A 23,548-nucleotide genomic window follows, 5' to 3' on the forward strand; every position below is an offset into this window, starting at 1 on the left:
TCATTGTCAAGTTTTTTCTCAACATGGATTGAATGAAAAAAGTAAGATAAAACAACAAATTCAGCTCATTTTGACAAAAAGCAATACGTTACATTTTTTTAAACTTAATTTATTGAACCTGTAAGTAATACTATCTACAATAATTGTAACATAAATAAATACATAAATATAATAAAAATTATTTGACAACTACACATCCTTACATGAGAAATGTTGGCGAGAAAAAAATTAGGGTCAAATAATATGTAAATCATTACGGCTATTTATTTTTTTTCTCAACCATTAATTGTCAATAAGCTACTAGATCAAAGATAGACACAAGTTTAGTGTTTATTTTTATTTAATTAATTTTTAAATTTTAGTCATTCGTGGAGAATGAAATTAAATCTAAATATGAATGTTTATAATTTTTATATGAATACTTACAGTGCGATTTAGTATGCAAAATGGAAGAGAAAACACAGAATTAGAATCTGTTGTATAGAGCAATGTGTCATTTTCTGCTCCGAGAAGTATTGCATCCTCAAACAATATTGCTGGAATAAAAATAAAACATACATTTTTTTGAAAATTATATTTGGTCAATTTTTAATGCTTTATATTAATTTATTTATATATCTTGCGTGTATATCTTGAGCCTAAATTTTGGTTATTATCATAACTGGACTTACTTTTCATTGAAATACTAAGATGGTAATGAAAAATAAGGCAAAATTTAAATTTTGAGAAGAATTAGAAGATTGTTGATAAGGATTCATGATCAATTATTCAATTCAATTAATTATTGAACCACACATAAAAACTTCTGTAGCAGCATATTAATTTTTATCAAAACAAGAAAATTTAAACAAATTGTAAAACAAAGCTTTAAGAAAAAAAAATGGATGCACAAAGGTAAAGTCGATGTTGAAAGAATTACAAATACTTACATATAGGCAAATAATATTTTATAATACATGATATTAGTGTATAAAATTAATAATTACAAAAAAAACAGAGTTTTGGAAAAGAAAAAACAAAAGTCAACTTGAACATGCTCATAACACCAGAGAAAACGTAGCGGGTATATCTTGAGCCTAAATTTAAGTTATTATCGCAGCTGGTCTCTACAAACCTAGCGGGTATATCTTGAGGTGGAAGGGCAGCATGATCCTCTTGGACATGAAGGTGTGCGAGTGGCGGGGCGGCGCGGAGGGCGGCGCGGGCGGAGGGAAGAGGGGGAGCCACACGCGCATGCCGAGTGCGCCACACCACAGCCACAGGGCGGCCGTGAGGTGCGGCTGCTGGCGCGTGCAGCGCCGCGCGGCCCACACGGACTCCACGCACGAGGCCAGCACGGTGCCTGGCAGGCATTTGTAGCTCTAAAATAAACAACAATATTTTGAGTATGTCTGATTGTTTGTTAAGAGACTGAATTTCACCCCCTGTGGTTATGGGTAACCTACCGGTGGTGACACACATCGTTTACAAACAATCTTCACCCAAGAACGAGGTTTTTCCCTGAGAACAGCCATCGAGTCGAAAACACTCATCCAGGATTCTGGTTCTATTTCACAGCTTACCCACCACATACCGCACACCGCATCTGAGGACATAAGTCTCCTTGGCGGTGCCCACATACACGGAAAATTTGCTCGTTGTCAAACGAGAAAAGCTGCCCGAAGGAGCTGTCTGAAACCTGGTAGCCTTAGCATCTTTGTGCTGAAAGAAAGTAATCCAGAAGTACATAATATGTACTTCATTGGATTGAGAAGAGAGGTTTTATTTCACACATGTAACTGTACTTTTCATCCGCTCACACATAAAAAAACATTAATGTTAATCTTATTATAACGACGTATTTATAAGTCCTTTTCTCCGCCGTTTATTAACGTTTTTTTTATAACAAAATAATATTTGGAACGAGAATTAGGTGATAAATTAGTTGTAAAATGAATATTTGGAACAATGAATTAGGTAAAAATTAGTAATCAAATGCTTATTTTAGATACACATTTGTTAAAACAAGGCTTTACACAACAATCAACAACAGTTTTATGTTCATCTTATTTAGTTAAATTATAATACGGCTTATTTCTATTTGTTTAATTTACTCAGTGAGCTTAGGGGTCCATAAAGTTACTTGAAAATGAACATAAAATAATACCATAATAATGTATACTCTGTATAAATTTAATTTTTTGTTAAAATATAATATATTGTGAGCATACAGCGTAAAGTGACCCAGTCAAATTTTGCAATTTTTTGACCAAGTTTGAGTGTTGGATAGTATCACTCTGTAGCTGCAAGACGTGCTGTAATCTAGCTTCCTTCTGTTATTTGAATCTATCATAAATTATTACGAAAATAAAACTTTGTTATTAGTGTTACACAATTTTATTATTTTACAAAAACACTACTACAGTTTCAGAAGAGCAGTCCTCCCACCCACGGGTGGTATAAAACTAATAAGTTATACATAAGAATAATCTATAATGAAGTGTTACGAAGATAATGCTGATTCAATTAGAAATAAATTATAATTGTAAACGAGGAACTAGAATCCCAACCGTCTCCATGCGCTCTATAGCTGCAACATGAACTGGGATATTTATTTACTATACAGCGCCCTTGAGGTGATTTTTGCAAAAATGGCGCTATATAAATTATCTAAATATAATAACAATAATAACTATGTCAGAAATCGAATTGGAAAGTTCTTGCATGGTAGGCAAACGTGCTAACCATTGACTAGATCACGAGGCGGACAAATTTATCGCATCAATCGCAGTAAGGCACTGCATTAAATGTACAGTTTTTCGATCATATGTTACACGAAGGTAAGGTGATCAGTCCTACGCTTCAGGTGTCAATCCAAGAAAAACGAAATTTTGCAGTTCAAACCACCTTTAAAATCAAAATTTACATCCATCCTGCCGGAGTCGAACCCAGGACCTCAAGTAGGGGAACGCGCCAACCACTAAACAACTAGGCGGACTTATCTCCACTCGATTTTCTTATTCAGGATTTTTACTCGAGAACAGCCGTCGAGTTGAAAAAACCCGTCCAGGATTCTGGTTTTATTACACACACAACTGTATTCTTCATCCGCCTGGACACAGAAATTCTTCACATAGGTATGAAAACTAGGTCAAGTATGGATTTAAATAGTTGAATGATCAGATGTTATGTATTCAACATTGTTTATCTACGTTACGGTCTATTGGATATATGCTGCATGCAATGTTTAGTTTCACTTCTAATAAGCCTTATGCACTTGAATATATTTCCTGTTTGAGCCTTTCCTAAGGCAAAGGATTTGAAAATAATGATGCATTTGGACACTGGTAAAAATTATCATTATTATAATTAAATGGAACATTTGAAGAACATGCAATACAAGTATATAGCTATACAGATTTGGGTTTCTAATCGTAACATCCTGATTGTAATAATATAAATAATGTTTTCACAATAGCTAAGGCAGTTCAGTTCTTGCAATTAACTAGAGTGCTTAGTTTGTATTGCAAGATGAAGGTACATTGATTTAATTATTTTTTAAATATTTTTTTTAACTGTGATTAAAATTTAAAAGTGCAACTTTCATATACATAATATAGTCAGTGTTTTTTTTTTGTTTTAAAAAGGTGCAGGACTTCACTTTTGTCGACCTTTTTACTAAAAAAAATTGTATTCAAATGCCATTTGAATAACAGGCAATTTTTCCGATCCCGCAAAGAAATTATTTAACACATGTCAAATCTAAAAATAAACTTTTTTATCATAAAAATAAAAGACGAGTTATACTAAAATCTGGGAATTCGTGATAACCAGTGACAGGATTCATCGCAACATCTTGATTTTGATTCCAGATATATTTGGCAGCTTCGCTAGTTTTACTAGTATTCGTGGAGTTGGTTCCAGCTCTCAATTTGCTGAAACATGACCACGATGAACACAAACACGATAACGGACTAGACCATTGGGTAAGATAAAAAAAAATATAAAAAATTGTTTTATGAATTATTCAATATAAGACACTCTTTTTTTCTAATAATAAATAAAATTAATGCTTTTCTCCATAGTTAATGATGTTGATAATAATACAAATAAAATTTCTTGGTTTAGCTTTTATTATTTTGTTTATTGACCAACGTGCGCTTCGTCAAAGTAGGCGTTTTCAATACGTCTTGAAAGCATATGGTACAGAACAGTGTCGCCGTCTTCCTTGTTATGTATATGTTGTCTATCTTCGTGCTCTCTCTCATACAGATGTATTGCTGTATTTGCAGACATCATTCTTCGGGTAGCAAAGTTAAATATTTTTGTATTAAAAAGCAGCATATTTGTATAAATTTTACTTTCCAAATCTGGTGTGAAGGATGTTAATTTGAAGATAACAAAATAAACAACTTTATAATTTAAAAAAATAAGAAAGATTTATCAAGTCTTGTATCGCATGTCGACTAGTGTGACATCACAGCCACCAGAGTTAAAGACATTTTTTTCATATCTGATTGAGAGATTCCTTCAGCTCGGAGTAGATGGACGCTACCAATAGCAGATAATTATATAATGTTCATCATATCTGGGTCCACACCCAGTGGTGCATAGGGCACAGCTTTTGCTGTCCAACCGCAGTGTTTCTTGATCATTGTAAAACCACAGAGAAGAACCAAATTGAAAATTGATATTTTACTTCCACCTTGTCAAGAAACGACTCTAAGACCTAAGCGAAAATCAAATTTCTCTTTTGAAATTTGTATTACTACTAAAATCGCTTTAATGAAATTTTATCGACTTCTCTTGGTTTAAAATCTTCTCCTTATATTGCTTTTTCAAATTTAAATTATTACTTGCTATACTTGTTATTGCTTCTTTATTTTTTCTTTTTTCTCTGCTGCATTGGCATATTTTTAAACTTTTAAAGTACGCCTCCTCGTATCGCCTCCTCTTGATAGCAATGAGGTACTTCAGTTTAAAAAACTAGAGCATTAAATTGTACTGCATAGTTTCTTGAAAATGTATGAATAAAATAATAAAAATTATTTTAATAAAAACAAACTACTTTGAACGACGTCACAAGTTCATAATTATCAACCAATGATAAGAGAGCTGTGAAAGATATCCGGTTTACTGACCGTCAACGGACCAATCGGCAGAACTGACTGAGAATAAGCGGAAGAGAACCTCCGACGTCACATGCGGAATTATTTCAAAAACACAAAACTTTAAAAAATCATAGCGCCGATAATATAGCATTAAATTTATTTTTTTTGTCGTATTTTAATAGTCTATTAACAAATATATATTTTTTTTAAAAACCACTGAACTTCCTCATTGTTAACGAAAGTTGCTGCTTCCGTTATCGTATTTTTCATTCCTCATGAAGTCAAACAACCTTATGTATTAAATTACTTAGATTTTCAAGGCCATTCAAACGCACAATGAGTTATTCTGGGTTATTATGCCTTTATACGTCAACATCAACCCAGATGATGGGACACTGTAATGCGAGCCAAAACATCAGAAGTGAGTGCACACGACACACGGCATAATTACCCGGAAAAACTCACTATGCAACTTATTTATAATAAACATTATTCGGATACTTCTATATCCACTTTATTTTAAAACCTGTATTAAACAACACACCACATATCACAGTGTAATTTCGTAGTTAAAATATCTTCATTAGAATAATGAATAATGTTAATTTTGTTTTCAGGCCTACCCGAGGTATGCATTTGACTATGGAGTTCATGATCCTCATACTGGAGATCACAAGGCACAGTGGGAAAAGAGGGATGGTGATTTTGTAAAAGGTGTGTCAAGAATAATTACACAACTTCAATTCTCAGACACAGATCATAAACTACGGGTTTTATTTATCAGCATACATAATATTTTATTTCACAACATAATTTCAGATCAATTCGTTTCTTTTTTGGGTGATACCGTGTGCGTTGGATTTGTTCCAACATTTTGGCTACCATTGCAGGAGCCATCTTCAAGGTAAACTGAGTGAAACTGAGACTCACTCAGTTTGCCCTGAAGATGGCTCCTGCAACGTCGGAACAAATCCAACGCACACGGTATCACCCAAAAAAGAAACATATTGATAACAGTGACTGTGAAAACCTTTGCACCTATATAATTTCACATTCCAATATTTAATTCGGTTGATATGTCTTTTATGAGGAAATATCAAAATATGCATATGCACACCACGGTAATTTTTCAAAACTACATCTTTTTTTTAAAACTACATCGACAATTTTTCACTATCCAAACTCACAAACGTACAAACTTATTTGAAGTATATAGTCATTTAACGTCAGGAGAGCAAAACATGTTTTTTTTTTCTTTATTTTCACAGATACACACAGATCTAGGAACCGGTAACATTACTATCAAGATACTAATCGCGATATTTTATTTCAGGCGAATACTCGCTTGTGGAACCTGATGGTACAATACGAGTTGTAGAATACACAGCAGATCCACATCACGGATTCAACGCCATCGTGAAGAAGATTGGACACGCTATCCATCCAAAGCCCCATCACAAGCTGCCGGCCCTTCTTCCTCTCCTGCACAAGCCCTTGGTACACAAGCCCTTGGTACACAAGCCCTTGGCGCACGTCCCATTAATGCACAAGCCTTTGATGCATCTCCCATTAGTGCACAAGCCTCTGTTGCATCTCCCATTAGTGCACAAGCCTCTGTTCCACGTCAACGAGCTGTACAAGCCTCTACCCCTACCCCTGCTCCACCAGTCCCACCATCACATCCCCATCCACAAGCCACACCACGAACAAAAACACTTCATGCCAAGACTCCACAAATTGCTTCACGAACCGATCGTTTACAAACCCATTTTCCCTCTGAGGAAATGGTTCAGACCGCATTTGGAACACGACCATTAATTAAATTAATTTATTGATAAACTGAACTTAGGAAATTAATGATTTAAAGTAAAATGGGGCTGTTTATCCTTTATTCTTAATTTCTAACAATGTCAATAAATAATAGTCTACATGTTAACAAGGATAAAAGCTTTAAAAGACACAGTAATTTTTCAACACTGTTCCGAATTTGTGTACATGCATATGCATATTATTTAAACAGAGAGAACTCAAAAGCCTGTAGTATATTTGATTAGGAGCTTTTTGCCATGTTGTTGAAAATTTAATTATCATACATATAGGTATATCAATCTTGGAAGGGGGTTAATATTTTCAGTGTCATTTTAGAACCAGCATGCATAAATACAATACATTATATGTGTAAATATTTATATTACATTATTTATAAATTGTTTATGAATAAACTTCAATTTCATAGCAAAACTTTTTTTACTTTTGGTTGGAGAATGGTAGAAAAATTATTAATAGGTACCTACCTACTTTTCTTCAAGTTCCTAAATATTTTAATTTTATAAATTATTGTGTCTTATGGTGACACTTGAAGAACTGCAAAATATTTTACATTCAAAAATAAATTTTCGAGCATTCAAAAACAGTGTGTCTTTTATTCTTCAAGAATGCGCAGATTATACCACGACAGTGTTAAATTGATGATTTTGACAGCGTTATTTTTACTAGTGTACCTAAAATTAATATTATGTAAATAATCAATAAAGATAAATGAAAATTAAACTTACTGGATTAGTATCCCAGTCTTCTTGTTCTGCTTCTTCCCTCTGCACCAGTAGAAGTCTTCCACTAACATTCATAATCTGAAAAAAAAACAATGGATAGTGGAGCTAGGTAGAAGTAAAATGGATGGTCTCATTCGCCCATACCAATATTGAATCAACTGCTCCACAAGTGTATAGCTTATGTTAGGTTTTTGTTCTTTCATTGTGTGTTTTGTAATATAAATAATATAGATATACATAAATTAATTATAAACATATATATATATGTAGTGTTTAAAACTGTCTGAACATTTTGTTAATTATCTTTGTTTATTAGGTTAGTCTTCTTTCTCAAATGTAAAAATATTTTTTAAAAGTATATTGTTAAGTGTCCTCGGCACGGGTAACCCCAGTGAGGTCACATTATTTTTAGAAAAAATATGAATAAATGAATAATTTATTCATAGTAAAAGAAACTACATAATTCTTCTTAAAGTACCTACATAAATTGTTTTATTTTATTTATTTATTTTTATTTTTATTTATTTATTTTTGCACCACAACAGGCCAGGAGGCCCAATTACAGTGGTGAATTATATCACAGAACACCCAGGCTTGAGAAAATACACATTTTAATTTTTGTGTTCTTACCGGGAATCGAACCCGGAACCTTTCGTGTGTGAGTCAAGCGTCTTGACCACTACACCACGGAGGCCGCCAATATAAATTATAAATTTTAACCTTAACCATCTATTGAGGTTCTTTTCTTTTTATTTCAAAATTTGCTTATTAAAAATTATGTTTCTACTAAATTAATGATATGTAGCTGAAAAATTCAGACATGAAATTTATGAAATATGTCATCAGTAGATGAAGAAAAAGAAAAGGGCTGTTTCTAGCAATTATTTTTTTTTTTTTAATATTTGCGTTATTCCTTTAAAAAAGTTGTAAGCACTTAAGTTTGTGATTATACATTATAATTAAAATTAAAATGCTTTTTTTAACCAAATTGATTTTACATTTTTTTCATTGTGTTTATCATAGAATTAAGAATAGTCCAGAAACCGCATATGCGCATATCAAACAGAAGGCGACTAAACTACTCTTAAACGACTAGTTTTACGATTTGACCCATTAGTTTCTTTGTAGGCGTCGCTCGGTACGCAACTCCCAATTTGAATTAAAATATGCTGTGTTGTGTCGCTTTAAAGTGTAGAAATACTGCTGGGATCTTAGAGAAACAGGATTGGATCTCATTTCATGTGTAAGTTGCAAATGTATATGTAGGTTGCAAATGCATTACTTAAAAATTGAATAATTTTTCCATTTGTCAGATTGTCAAAAAAACAAAATGGTAATTTTGTTAGTGTTGTCAGGATAGTAATTTTTTTTAACATACTTTGCTCATCTAATGAGAAAACTAATAAAAAATGGACCTCGGATTAAACAATGCCGTGGTGGATATTTGATCGACATTATCTTTAAAACATCAAATATTATTTAATATGACAAAAATATCTGTTTCATGTAAAATAAAATTTGTTTTATATTTTAAGTTCAAAGTTCATGAATTAAATTACTCTTATTAAGTGACTATTTACTAATTTTCTCTGTTGTGTCAATCATTGTTTCCGCATGTACAATAAAATTTTAGAGAAATTAACAAATTGATTTTTTTTACCTTACATTTGTTATGATTATATTTTTCCCATCTGGCAACATTACATGGCGACTTCACGAATGCACGCGGCTAAAGTGGGGCAAAGTGGGAAGATTTTAGGACACAGTCCCATGTATTCAAATATGATTCTACGCTCCTTTTGGACTATTCTTAATTCTATGGTGTTTATTTTATTTTTTGGTGGTGATAAAGTTCTATATTATAGTAGAAAAATAACACTGTATAAGTAAGTAGTTATAATGAGAACTCATTTTCATGTGGACACATTAAACAAATCTATTCTGTAAATCAAGGTGTTCACGCATTTATTTGGTTTGTCAAAGAAATATATAAATATGAATCGGCTGTTTATGACCTACCATAGAATAAGCTGATTTCACGGGATTGTCCCTCAAAATAGAGTGCTGGGACTGGCGCGATGTCTCGTGGCGAAGATCAGATAGGCTAACAGAGACCACACAGGCGGGGTGTACACACAGGCCAGCTAGGTCCACTCCTTGGATGCACTCTATTTCTACATTGCCAACTAAAAATAAAATACATTGTATCACGGATAGCTATACTTTGAAGCTTTGAAAATATAGCCCATAGAAAACATGCAGGCTGAAATTTTCTGAATAAGAATATGTTTTTTTCATCTTTTTATGGCTATCGAATTATGAGTTTCAGTTAAATAAGTTTAATAAGAAAGGTACCTTTATCTAGCACTTCATTAAAAATTCATACAAATTAACCTACGAGGGATTTAAAGAAATATTTTTATTTTTGAACAGATATGTATCAATACCATTATCAATATTGTAGTTTTTTAACTACACTTTAAAAATTGTGTACCTAGGGTTAATTGCATATTCATAACTTATTATAAACCTATTATGTTTTTTTATGTAAAATGTGTATTTTTTTTATTATGCATGTTTAATTTTAAAATATGTTTTCTCCACTTTTCGAAGTGCTAAGATTCCACATATATTTTATAGCGAGTCGTAGCAAATGCATACATAACCATGAGTAGTTCCTAAGCGTAACTTCCCCTCATTGTATTTCCTTCATCATTGTATTCTGTCATTTTTTTAGATACTAATGAGTGTCATCATTGTTATTGAACTCATATAAATTATTTGAATATTTTTTTTAATATTGTAGATTTATAAAACATAATTTTGTAACAGTTTAAAATATTTATAGAAGATATCAAATTACCTGTGTCAATCTGCTTCAAGTTATAAATAAATATCTGTGCATCAGCTCCAAACACTATAAGCTGATCTTCCAACATATCCAGCAGTAAGACTTGCGCATTGACGGGATATATTTTAGCATAACGATTGTCTAATTTACAGTCTTTAGGATACAACCTGAGCTCATCGTTTCCTTCTAAAATACTAAAGCAACCTGGAAATGGTAGTAAAAAATATGCCTTAAAAAATATTTTCGGTACAGTAAATCCTTTCTGTTTGAATATGGTGAAGAAGACGGATGCTGCACATTCAGTTGATTGCAAGATGCACAAACGTCTCCATTATTCAGGAACTATCGATAAGCAAAAGGCTCTCCATGGCATTCAGAAAAAGGATTTTACTATATTTTGGAAATGTTGCAAGAAAGTATAAGAAGTGTCTCGAAATACTGTTATTTAGAACAGGGACTTTTATCTAGACTTGCCTTAAATATCATTTTGAATTATGATAGAGATTAGCTCCAAAACAACTGAATCCTAAATGGTCAATGTTGTGTTTCAAAATAAGTTGGCGTTAGTTAATTTATTTTCAACAATGTTCAAATAAATATTATTAAATAATCAGTAACAGGGAAGTTCAGTGGTTTCGAATTTTTTTTTTCATATGTTAATACACTAACAAACTAAGCTAATTTTTTTCAATTATTTTTATGTACCGTATTATCAGCGTTATGGTTTTTTAAGGTTTTCCGCCCGTAACTTCATCATAAATAGCCGGTGAGTTCTGCTGATTGGCGAGTTGGCTTCCTGGAAATCTATCACAACACTCTATCATTGGTTGATTCGGAAAAACTTGACATGATTCAAAGTAGTTCATTTTTGTTAATTTTTTTTGCACGTTTTTGAAAAACACCAGACTACAATTAAATGCTCTAGTTTTTAGCGTATGTAAGAAAACATTTTTTACATTCAATTTCCTGTACCACTAAACTTCCTCATTACACATATTTAATTTAGGGTTAAAAAAAATAAAAGAGGAAATCTAAGAAACAGGTTTTTTTTTAAGGGAAAAAACTAAGATACCAGCTGTCTTGTTAAGAAAAATTGAAGTTGATAAAGCATTTAACAGTATAGAAAATAGAGAAATGCATACCAACAACAATGTAATCTCTCCACCAGAGCATCCCTCCCGTAACAACAAAGTCTTTTTCTTGAGATTCATTTCCAAATAACTTCCACTTCCTGGACAACATATTGTAGTGAGCAATACCAGTCCGCCCGGCTACACTGAGGTTCTGTCCGGACGCATCTATTGCACTATACTATAAAGGGAGAAAACAACAATACATAATATACATCGTATTCACTTACAATAATTCGTCGTCCATCTTTCAAAAAGGCGTATCTAGTTTTTTGTCAAAATTGAGTTTTGAATATTTTAATAAAAATTTTGTTATATTTATGGAATAAAATGGGCATCATACTATCTTAAAATATTTTTTTAAAAGCCAGCAAAATACAGTAAGATTATTTTTAAAGGCGAAAATTTTCCAAACAAATTCTTAAAAAGTCGTCTAATAAATTTAAAAATTTGAGAAAAGACAACGCCTTTTTGAAAGATGGACGATGAATTATTTCTTATTCTTAACACTATTTTAATTAATTTCACAAGACTGAATCTTTTAATATAAAATAGTACAAACTTAAATTCTTCTGTAACTATGCATGTTTTTATAATGTGATTTATTGCTCTTGATTTGATAATATTTCATTTTAAGCATTTTAAACGCAAATTAACATGTAAAAGGTACTCTTCTACTGGTTTATTTGACCTTAATTTTTACCTGAAAACGTAAGATAATGATAATTCCATGAAAAAAAAAACACTACATTATTCGTCTTGGGAAATAAAAAAAAAATATTATTTAATCGTAAATCAAACCAGCATTCTTAAAATAATTTTATAAAAGGAATTTTATAACCTAAATAATCACGTATACTGCAAAAAATCACTGAAGAATGAATAAAGAAGTGTTACATAAATAAAAATATATATATTTTTCAAAAAATACTTACTCTAATTGGCCAATTTGTAGCCGAGTATGTGGCGGGGAGGGGCAAAACAATCCATTGCTTCCCATCTGCAACGCTGTTATTCAACGATGTACCGATGTCTGATTCACAACCCATTCCTCCACCGTTTCTCAACTTGGCATCGTACGTGTCTAGGGGGTCATCTTTACTGCCGCCATTACTGTGGAGAACATCCTCAGAACCCCTGGATTCATATTCTCGAGACCCTTTGGTGAGATTGTCTCCAAGATTCATATACAATCGGTCATCTGCTTGTAAATATAGGTGACTTTGATGATTCTATTGGACAATATATAACAACCATAACAAAACTGTTCTAATTCATAAAACTTACTAAACACCAGAAAAATTTAACTTTTAATTATGATTTCATAATCATTTTACATAAAAAAGGTCAAAATACATTAAATTAGGTTTTTATTAAATGCTTGAATTATCCAATTACAAGCTACTTCATGATTAATATAATTTAGATATTCCGGGTAAAACTGTATTTTTTATTATAATATAAGTTAAAATAAAAACGAAATAACATTTTTCCTCATTAAAACAGAATATAATAATGTTTAATAGAAAAGGAGTAATTTTTATTATTGTCAAGGGGCATCCCACATAGAAAAATATACCAAATATTGCACTTGGCAGATTTACCCATTTTATATACACAATCTAACATATAAAGTGCACTAAATCTTTGAAAATATACATATTATATATTAGTTCTTGCCTACAAAAATTTGGACAAACTCAAAATATTGTCCATATTTTATAAGTTGAGTAGATTTAAAATAAGGAATTTTCGGTTCTGATGCTTTCAGCGGAATTGGAAATAATATTATATGAAAGCAACTAAGAAAAAAAATTATGTAGCAGTAAAACAGTAAGACTTACCATACATGGGTTGACTGTGAGAGCACTTTTGACAAAATCTAACTGAATAAGACTTGTGCAAATTTCTTTACTTTCTCGAACCATCCATAGCTGGTATCCTTCCGTGCACCACTCCTACAAACATAACATTATTCAATCATCAGATTATAAACAAATAATATAAGTTGTGTATACCAAAAACTATGTTGCACAACTTGCAAACTGATGTATTAGGTGTTGACATAAGTTGTGTTGGTTATTTTCAAATTTAAAAAGAGCGCCAAAAGTAAAACAAAATTTGTAGTAAAGGGATTGATTCGAAAGAAACTTTTCTGCTCTACAAGATATTGTGTTTGTTTTTACGTTGAATATATTATTTTGTTTGATCACAAGCCAAAATGTCAAGTCAACGAAAGTGAGCATTTTCGACACCCCTTCTGGTCGCATTCAAGCGAGGGAATAAAGCTGCCAAATCTGCTTGCGATGCAATGAATTGACTAATGTGTACAAAAATAATGAAGGAGAATACGTTTTTGACAAAAAAAAAAAATTCTTTTTTTTTTAGTTGTGCTCTCTTGTTCTTATTTAGAAAAAAAGGGTACAACCTTAGAGTATATATATCTTAGAGTCCGTACTATTCCAAAGTTTGTAAGAATTTTTGAAAAGGAGGCGTGGTCGTTTGTTTAGTGAAGACTTTTTTCATTTCCAGATGTTTATAAAACAGGGTTGTCACAAATGCACGATTTTTTACAGAGATTGGTTGGGAGTAGGGAGTACAATAGAGGAGTAGGAAGTACAATAAAAATGTTTATTTTAATTTAGTAACAAGTTTACTAAAAACATTTTTAATGCATTAAAGTAAGCAATAATAAACATTATAAATGACATTGTTGGGTACATAAATTAATTTTATAAACAAATATGCATTTACATATAATAAACAAGTAAAACTGCAATAAAGCAAATTTATTGATTTTGAAAATTAACCAATTTGGTGATTTGGAGAAATCACGCCGTTTCTCTGAAGAGGTAGGCAGAAAGGATAGAACACCATATCACTCTGTCTTTGCATGTAGATCTCGCTTCCTCTACATTTATACGTCTTCTGATGCACGTACACTGATTTTTCCGACTTAATGGCATATAAATATGAAATAAATGTATATTTACTCATGGCGAGTTAGGTTTTTGAAAACATGGGGCACCATTTATTACACATACCAAATAATTTGTTTTTTTTCCAAATTAATGGATAGAAAGTGGTTGGAACACACCCAATTGTTATTTTCAGGGGACAATTGTTCCGCCCTGTCTTATGGATCCATTTATTTCGCCTTATTTCATCTATCGGGAATCCAAAAAAATAAACCTTAAATTACTATATTATGCTTATAAATTTAATGATAAAATTATTACACTAATAAATAACATTTAAGTGAATACGTAATATTTTAAAGTAATGCACAGCCCTGGCATTCTTAATTATAAGAGCCACCTAAAAAGTGGTCATAAAAATACAATTTAAAATTGGCACAGATGTATTGTCATCTCTTTTAGTTACATTCAATAAACGACAATTTCATATTCTTTCAGTGTATAAAAAGAGAAATAATTATTTCTAGATGTCGGTTGACTCGGTAAAAGGTCGTCGAGTTTGCATGTTTTGAACATTTTAAGATATATTTGGATTGAAACGTTTGAAAAAAATGATTTAAATCACATAAATCCAATGTATAAGGTATTTGAATTCCACAGAAACAAATGCTATAATAATTGCTCAAATGATAGTACAAAAATAGTGGTGCATTTATGTTAAAAACTACCAAAAAACGTATTAATTTGAAAATGTATAATATTTGATGAATACCTGTGATAACTGAAGCGTTTTCTCCCTTTTCCAGATCTATTTGAACATCCTTTCATGGCACAAGTCGGCATAATGAATTTTGATGTAATTAGCACTAAATACGTTAAACAATCATCAAAATACCGACAGAGCGTTTGACAGTTCGAAACAATACTGGCCGCGTACTTAAAAAACGAGCACCGTAAAATTCTAAAACCGACTACAAAACAAAAAATGAGGGCCGTACCCACAGATTTTTTTTATCTTCCTTTCTCTCATTTAGAACATATTGTAAAAAATGAGTCCGCTATAACCGGCAACATGCATTGGATTGGTAAAATGTTTTATTATCCCTCGATATATGTATATACTCTAAGGGTACAACCTCAGAGTGATAATGCGTGAACCTATAGAGAAGCCGTATCACTATGTTTCATAGAACGCAAGCGATGTTGCTTTGTTGGTTAGCAACCAATTGGTGGCCATTTTGTTTTATTTGACAACATAAACATAACGGTTCGATCGGATGCTTTTGTAGCTGTGCTTGGCTTTGTTTGTAAATAACTTGGATATTTACATTATAATAAATAAAAATCGACTATGGTGAATTGCAGTATGTTTAGTTGCAGCAGTAGGAACGTCAAAGGTGTTAAAGGAGACAGTTTTCACAGGTAATTGATTTCGAATATTTTCCCATGATTTACATTGATTTTTGTCATTTATTGTCCCGACACAAGTATTATGTTGCTTAAAAACTTTCCTTATATCAACATATTTACTTCAGATACTATTTTTTCTCAATTTGGGAGATAAATTTGTGAATTAAAGTATGTTTACTGTTGAAAAGCACTTTTGACAGGTTATAGATGTTGTGGCAGTTTTCTTTTAATTTTTTATGTTGATTTATTTTATCGTCAGATGGGCTGAACAGAAACGGTTTATCATATTTATGACATAATAGTTTAATACTGACTAAATCGTTTTCTTTTAACCCCACACATTCCACTCACCTCGCACGATATTTACAGTATTAAAAATTTAGTTTATTTATAAAGAGAAGTAAAATGATGCAAATGATAGACTCAGAATATAGCTCACCATACTATATACGCTGAGTGGATTGTTCTTTGACAGATCTTGGTTAAGGCCGTAGTCCCATGCCAGGGAACACATGAGAAGTCCCCCGAAAGTGCTCCACACAGAAACCCCCCCTCCCACCCATGCCACCGCCAGGGCACGCCCATCTCCCGTCCACCTGAGAAAATCAGAATCTTAGAAAATGATATCTCGATCGAGATGAAGTAATAACCTAGCAATGTCAATAGTGTCTTTTCACATTTTTTTAAAGTTGTTTTTAAATAAGCAAAAATTTACGGTATTATTATTTTTTCCGTGCAAAGTTGGATTAATTTTCTACAATGGTTTAAAATACGCATATTTTGAATTACCTGAAAACAAGATGTTTCACGTCCTATGGAAAAAACGGCACGCATTACGTTTTCACACCATACTTGTTCGCAATATTAGTTAGAAGCGCTCTCAGCAGGTATGACGTGTGATGTCAAAGTGACGTGACGCCAACTGAGAGCCGTTTTGTATGCGCTCATTTTTAAACCCGAAAATGATGAATGAAAACTTGTTTTTTATACATTAGTAGTTATATCCATAGAATTAAGAATAGTCCAGAAGGAGCGTAGAATCATATTTGAATACATCGGACTGTGTCCAATAATTCCCCCACTTAGACACACTTTCGCCGCGCGCATTCGTGACGTCGCCGCGTAATGTTGCACATTGGGAAAAAATATAATTACAACACAATGTAAGGTAAAAAAAAAGCAATCTGTTAATTTCTCTAAAATTTTATTGTGCACGCGGAAATATTGATTGACACAACAGAGTAGATAAGTAAAGGGTCATTTAATAAGAGTAATTGAATTAATGAACTTTAAACATAAAATATAAAACAAATTTTATTTTACATAAAACGGATATTTTTATATCTTGTTAAATAATATTTGATGTTTTAAAAATAATGTTGGTCAAATGTTCTCTCATTAGAAAAGCAAAGTAAGGTAAAAAAATTGACTACCCTGGGAACACTAACAAAATTTCCATTTTGTTTCTTCGGCAATCGGACAGATGGAAAAGAATTCAATTTTTAAGTAATGCATTTGTTACATACACATTAATTTGCTAATTACACATGAAATGTGATTGCATCCTGTTTCTTTTAGATCCTAGCAGTATTTCTACACTTTAAAAGGACACAACATGGCATAGTTGAATTCAAATCAGGAGTTGCGTACTGAGCGACGTCTACAAAGAAACTAATGGGTCAAAACGTAAACCCACTCATTTATGAGTAGTTGAGTCGCCTTCTGTTTAATGTGCGTAAGCGGTTTCTGGACTATTCTTAATTCTATGGTTGTATCATTAGAATCATAAAAAATTGTTCTTTATATTTAATAAATTTTTCAATGTCATTCCTTCAATTTTTGTTAGTGATATTTTTTTTATTTTCATTAGTATTTCATGATGTTAATGCTAATTATTTCTTACTAGCTCTAAACTCAAAAAGGTTGGAAAAATCAGATACAGAGTAAATATTTTTTTATATATAAAAATGAAAACATACCTCATGCATTTCACTGCACCCGGGGCACCGGGAAAGTCCTTTGAACTCAGAACCATATTGTGTGAACATTCCAACCCTCCACTTTGTTCATCTACTGTGAACACACTGACTTGTGAACTGTGGACCAAACAAAACTCTTATTTGCCAACACATGTTATATTACATATTAAGGACCGAATCACATTAAATCGAGATTGAAAATACATATTTGTAGACAATTCATTTAAAAAATAAAAACACAATTTTTATAGTTTTCCGAGTTACTTCTTGCAGTTGTCGCTCTATATTTCAGGTAAATAATTTAGCACGTTTGTGTCATCAATCAACGGACTTCGTTTCCCCACACTAATACCAATATTTATTAATTTATACACTTATTGTTAGTTCTATTTTGTAAATATATGTTTTTCTCGCATATGTTTTTCAACTAAAATTATGTAAATAACACCTTTTATTTTATTGGTTGATTGGGAGAAATTGCCAATTGGCAATGTTTGTACAAAAAGTTAAATAAATTAAATTAAAATAAACACACATATTTTTTATTAGCTAACAAAGACAAAAGACAGAAGAGTTTACTGTTTTACCAAGTATTCAGAAATCTTTTTTTTTATGTATTCCCCAGAGGCTTTAAATAAAAACATTACAAAGGTAAAGGAAGAATGCATAAAATATAATCATACTTTTCCCTTCCAAATGCTATAAGGCGATATTTATGATTGACACTAGAGCATGTGGCATCTTCGATTCCTTGAGCCCAAATTCCTTGCACTTGCTGAAAAAAAAAAATAATGTTAGATAATATAATATTCAAACTAGATAACACAGATTGTATACATGTTACAGAATAGGAAATAAATAAGGATAAAAATATTATTAAATGTATTTTTATATGGCAGTTAATTTACAAATACATTTTTACAATACTTTTGATTAGTTGATTCTTGCGAATTTAAATAGCCATAAAACTCAAAATTAACATTTTTAGTCCCACGTTGCCTAATTCTGTCCACCATTTTTTAAGAGTCGTAATTTTAAAATAATGCACAGTTATAACCAGTTTTTAAAAAGGCTAAATTATTATTTTTTATTGCTATCAATATTTTGAGTTTTTACAAATATTTACAGACAAGAACTGGATTTCACCTCCTAGGAAGTTATTTAGATTAACATATTACACCAGAGATGGGGAACATTTCAGGGAAGGGAATATGGAAGTCTGGGCATTTACAGGGCTTGTGACCTGCACGGACACATTACACACCGTGTAATGTCCACCATTCTGCCTTTGTTTGAACATCCATATTTCTTCATTCTGTCTGTTGATTTTTCAATCTGTTGATTTTTGTGAAGTGTTCTTGTGAAAATGTTATGAGAGTGTCCTTGGAAAAAGAACATTATCATATGACCACAACTCAGTTTAAAAAAAAAACATGTTTAATAGCTCTGTATAACAGTTGACATTTCCAGGGTCCCAACCTATGCTATCGAATCTGCATTTTGCGAGGTTTACAGGAGAGTAAAAACTAATCTTGATTAATTTTTTAAAGAAGCTATTAGATACTGTAGAGTTGCCAAACATTTATCTATCGTTTTTCAATAGATTTATAATATTAAGCTTTGTTTTTTCTCTCCTGTAAACCTTGCAAAATGCAGATTCGATAGTATAAGTAGTAACCATCGATTTATCTTTGTATCTAATACAAGATTGGTAAAAGGATTTATTTTACAATATATTACTGAGTAAACACACCATTTCTCTGTACGGTTAGGCAGTGAGGAATAAATGCTACATCACAACATTGCACATAGCCTTAGTAATAAAACCTGGTAATTTTATTAATTACTGTAAAAAAAATCATACTATAATATAATTATCATTTTTAACTAATATCAAAAGCTTAATTAAATTAATAGCTATTTACTCAGTGGTTAATATATTTATTTACAAAACTTAACACTTAAATCAGTGAACCAACTACTTTATAGCTACTTTTAATGATTACACTCTGATAACACTGTATAATGGGACATGGTTACAAACAGGATATAACTGCACCAGATAGTACATGACATATCTAGGAAACAACAAATTAAATTACAAATTACAAATATTTATTACCAAATATTACAAAATACCCAAAAAATTCCCGCATACTCTCACCTTCAGTATTGATGGCTCAGTCCAAAACTGATAACATAATAAATAAAATTAAATAAAAAAATTGATGCCCGGATTTATTAATATTTTTATGTGTATCTTCAATTAAGAATAATAAATTTCATACTAATTTCTTATACACAAAATGTAAGTGTAAAGTTAGGTCCCGAGAAAGGGTAGTTTATTATGTGTTAATTATTAATATGTGTTGTCAACTGTAATATGCATATATCACAGCCGGATTGTCATTTTAGCCGGAATACATATTGGCTAGCCAAATTACAGAAAGGCTCCTTATTGTAAAAGGAGCAATTGATGATTAGCCGTATTCAGTTTGGCTGAATAACCACACATCACAAACAATGGTATCATTAACTCCTGCTGACCGAGGTGTCCACGGTTTCGGGTGAAAAACAGACATCTCCTCAATACTGCTGGGAGAAGAAAAAATTGACTTGATGAAATATTCAACGAGTAAATGATATTTTGGAGTGTATCGGTGCGTATAATACCACAGAACTGTATTTCGATATGTTATGCAAAGTTAGGTTAGGTTAAGTTAGTTGTATTTCCTGCTAATTTTGATGAAACAATAATAACAAAATAAACATGTTTCTTTTTTTTAAAGTATATTATATGATTATATTGGTAAACCTCTAAATGGTCTATAATCTTCGGCAATTTACGTAGCGGGTAAACATGACTAGCCAAATCGTAAAATGCCAAGTGTTTACAAAATGGCTAATCGTCATTTGGCACTTTTACAATACAAAGCCGTTTTATAATTTGGCTAGCCAACATGTATTTCAGCTAAAGTCAACTGCGACATAATATATTTTTTAAATAAGATGAAAAAAAACAAGAAAAAAAAACTATTTTCATCGATAAACAATAATAATAAATCTAAGAGTATGGTGACAAAGAAAAAACAAATATAAAAAACCAATATTAAAATTCCAACTAATGAAATGTGCATGATAAAATGAATAGATTAACGAAAGCAAATTAAAGAAACACTCATGATCATTTAGAAATTGCATGCAATAAAACTTTACACTGTTCACTTGTCAGAAGTCAGTTGATATATGCGTCAGTATTCTGAAATCTGCATTATTGGGTTCATATCGATTCATTGGAAACAGCCCAACACCTATTTCTTAAATATATTGGATACAAAATGAACTTTAACAATGTGATTATTGATTATTACAAAATGTCGGCCTAGTGGTGTAATGGTCAGTATGGTTACCTGCCATGCAAGAGGTCTCGGGTTCGTTTCCCAACATGGTTGATGTGAAATATTTATTTAAAACGGCATTTTTACACTAGAAGATTGAATATTAATTAATAGTCCCTGGACTGAACCTGAAGCGTAAGACTGATAATATTTCCTTCATATGACAAAAATGATTAAGATACGCAGCAATTGGTCTACCAATGCAGTGCCCTATGCACCATTAGGTGTGAAAATTACAAGACAAAATATTATCATATAAATTACCTAAGAATATGTTGGACTTTCTCTCATTTTATTTTAAAACACCAATTATGCATTTTATAATACTCTGGACCGCATCCAAAGAGACGGTGATTTGATATGCAATGATTTTGATCTCTTTGATATTAATGTTTATAGAAGTATATTTAAATGTGGAGTACAATTAAATAAACAGCCACTAAATAAATCAGGTAAATTATTTCCTCAAGAACATGCATTTGTTAAATACAAAATATTGTTTTAACTTAAGCTATTGAAATATACAAAAATTAGGAAAGAAATTCTTACATTCGGGTCAAACTTGAGCGTCGTGGCGGTGAGGAAAGCGGCTCGACCATCGTTGAGCGTGATACCAAAGCCTCCGACTAGCGGCGAGTATTCTATGTCGCTAACATGAGTATTTTCTTCTACAATGGGTATTGCTGTAATAAATTGTTTAGCAAAATGATAATGCATTCAAACACAAAATAAAGACATGATCTTGAATACATTTATAGAACAATAAATTAATATTCTAACTGAATATATAAAAATATTGAAATTACTTTAAATACGTACATACTTATATCGATAATAGCAACAAAAAATCCCACAAACACATATCCTGCGAGAGAGAACAAAATGCCATTCTACTCTGCCTCTGCATACAGACCTCACTTCCTCTACATTCATAGATCTTTGCATGTACGCACGACATTTATTCTGACTTTTGACATCTTCATCTTCAAGTATTTATCAGATTTGGTCAAGCCATGTCATTCTTGGTCTTCCTCGTTTTCTGCATCTACCAAAATTCGCATTGTAAATCTTTTTACCCGTTCTTTTGTGGTTCATTCGCTTTAAATGTCCAAACCAACGCAGCACTTCTTTCTTGATTTATAAGTGCTTATATCAGACTAGGGGCAAAAACTAGTAGAACTGAAATATATTTCATTTCTCTACTGACATTTCTTGGTGGAATTGCATTTTACTTCATATAATAACTGATAAAAGTCATGAAAAAAGGATAGTAAAAAATACAATATTCTTAATATAGATTATTATAAGAAGGCAAAATGTAATGTCAATAAAGATAATAGTTTTTTTTTGTATTTTGTATATAACGAGTACAAAATAAATACATTTTCATTGTTACTACAATGCTTCCAATGCAGCAATTTTGAAAAATGATTTTTTTTTATGCAGTCTAGTACTGAAGGTGTGACATGGATAAATTTCGGCCTTATCTTTTTTGCCAAAATATCACATTTGTCATTTTTTAATGTTTGGTTTATAAGTAACCCTAAAGAAGGCAACGTGTTGCGGAAACTAGATGGTTAAAAAAAACTCTAAATAAAATGGTGCAAATTTGATGACATAAATAACAAAATATTTCAAAGTTGTATTTTTTTATCTTATACTTCTAACTTAATATAATGTATTGTATACTTCTGTATTCCAAAAAAAATAATTTTTCAATGGACAAAGATTTTTACTACCATAGAAAATGCTGATCAATATTTTTATACATTTAAGGCAATGATCATAAAGTTCAAAATTCATTGCGCTGTTAAAATTACAGTCATGTACTTTACATATTAATCATCACTGTAAATCAACAAAAAATATTTCAAACATCTTTTATTGCCATTTATTACATGACAGATTAATTTTTCCTCAATTTAATTTCAAAGTTAACAATAAATTGGAAAATTTGCAAGTATAATCTCATGTGTGAATAATATATTTTTTTTATTTATCTTATTTTTATGAGTACATATTTTTTATTTGTTCATTATAATACATTTACAAGTATAAAACATGTATGTGTATGTGTGCTTTAGTTCAAGATTTAAAAATAAAATAAATAAGAAACACAAAAATATATGATTCCTCCACTGGAATGGATGTCCTATGCGAAGGACACAACATTTTTTTTTTACTGTACATAAAAATAAATTTTACAAAAAAAAATTCAAC

General features: G+C 31.3%; 1 protein-coding gene across 2 annotated transcripts in view; it reads right to left on the minus strand.

Moving 5' to 3' along the window:
* The window catches only part of Rich (Guanine nucleotide exchange factor subunit Rich), a 41,417-nt gene that overhangs the window by 13,096 nt on the left and 4,773 nt on the right, over positions 1-23,548 (minus strand). For both annotated transcript variants that reach the window (XM_088228220.1, XM_088228219.1), the window contains exons 5-16: positions 21,878-22,011; positions 18,614-18,705; positions 17,931-18,047; positions 16,391-16,547; positions 13,468-13,581; positions 12,559-12,855; positions 11,636-11,804; positions 10,506-10,697; positions 9,662-9,828; positions 7,646-7,720; positions 1,115-1,361; positions 427-536 (exon numbers count right to left, since the gene is read on the minus strand). In XM_088228220.1, coding sequence (XP_088084346.1) covers positions 427-536; positions 1,115-1,361; positions 7,646-7,720; positions 9,662-9,828; positions 10,506-10,697; positions 11,636-11,804; positions 12,559-12,855; positions 13,468-13,581; positions 16,391-16,547; positions 17,931-18,047; positions 18,614-18,705; positions 21,878-22,011 — 1,871 coding nt within the window. The remainder of the gene's footprint in view (positions 1-426; positions 537-1,114; positions 1,362-7,645; positions 7,721-9,661; positions 9,829-10,505; positions 10,698-11,635; positions 11,805-12,558; positions 12,856-13,467; positions 13,582-16,390; positions 16,548-17,930; positions 18,048-18,613; positions 18,706-21,877; positions 22,012-23,548) is intronic.

This window comes from Micrasema longulum, unplaced genomic scaffold, assembly GCF_059751315.1.
Source record: "Micrasema longulum isolate JH-2025_06_02 unplaced genomic scaffold, ASM5975131v1 h1tg000570l, whole genome shotgun sequence".
NCBI lineage: Eukaryota > Metazoa > Arthropoda > Insecta > Trichoptera > Brachycentridae > Micrasema > Micrasema longulum.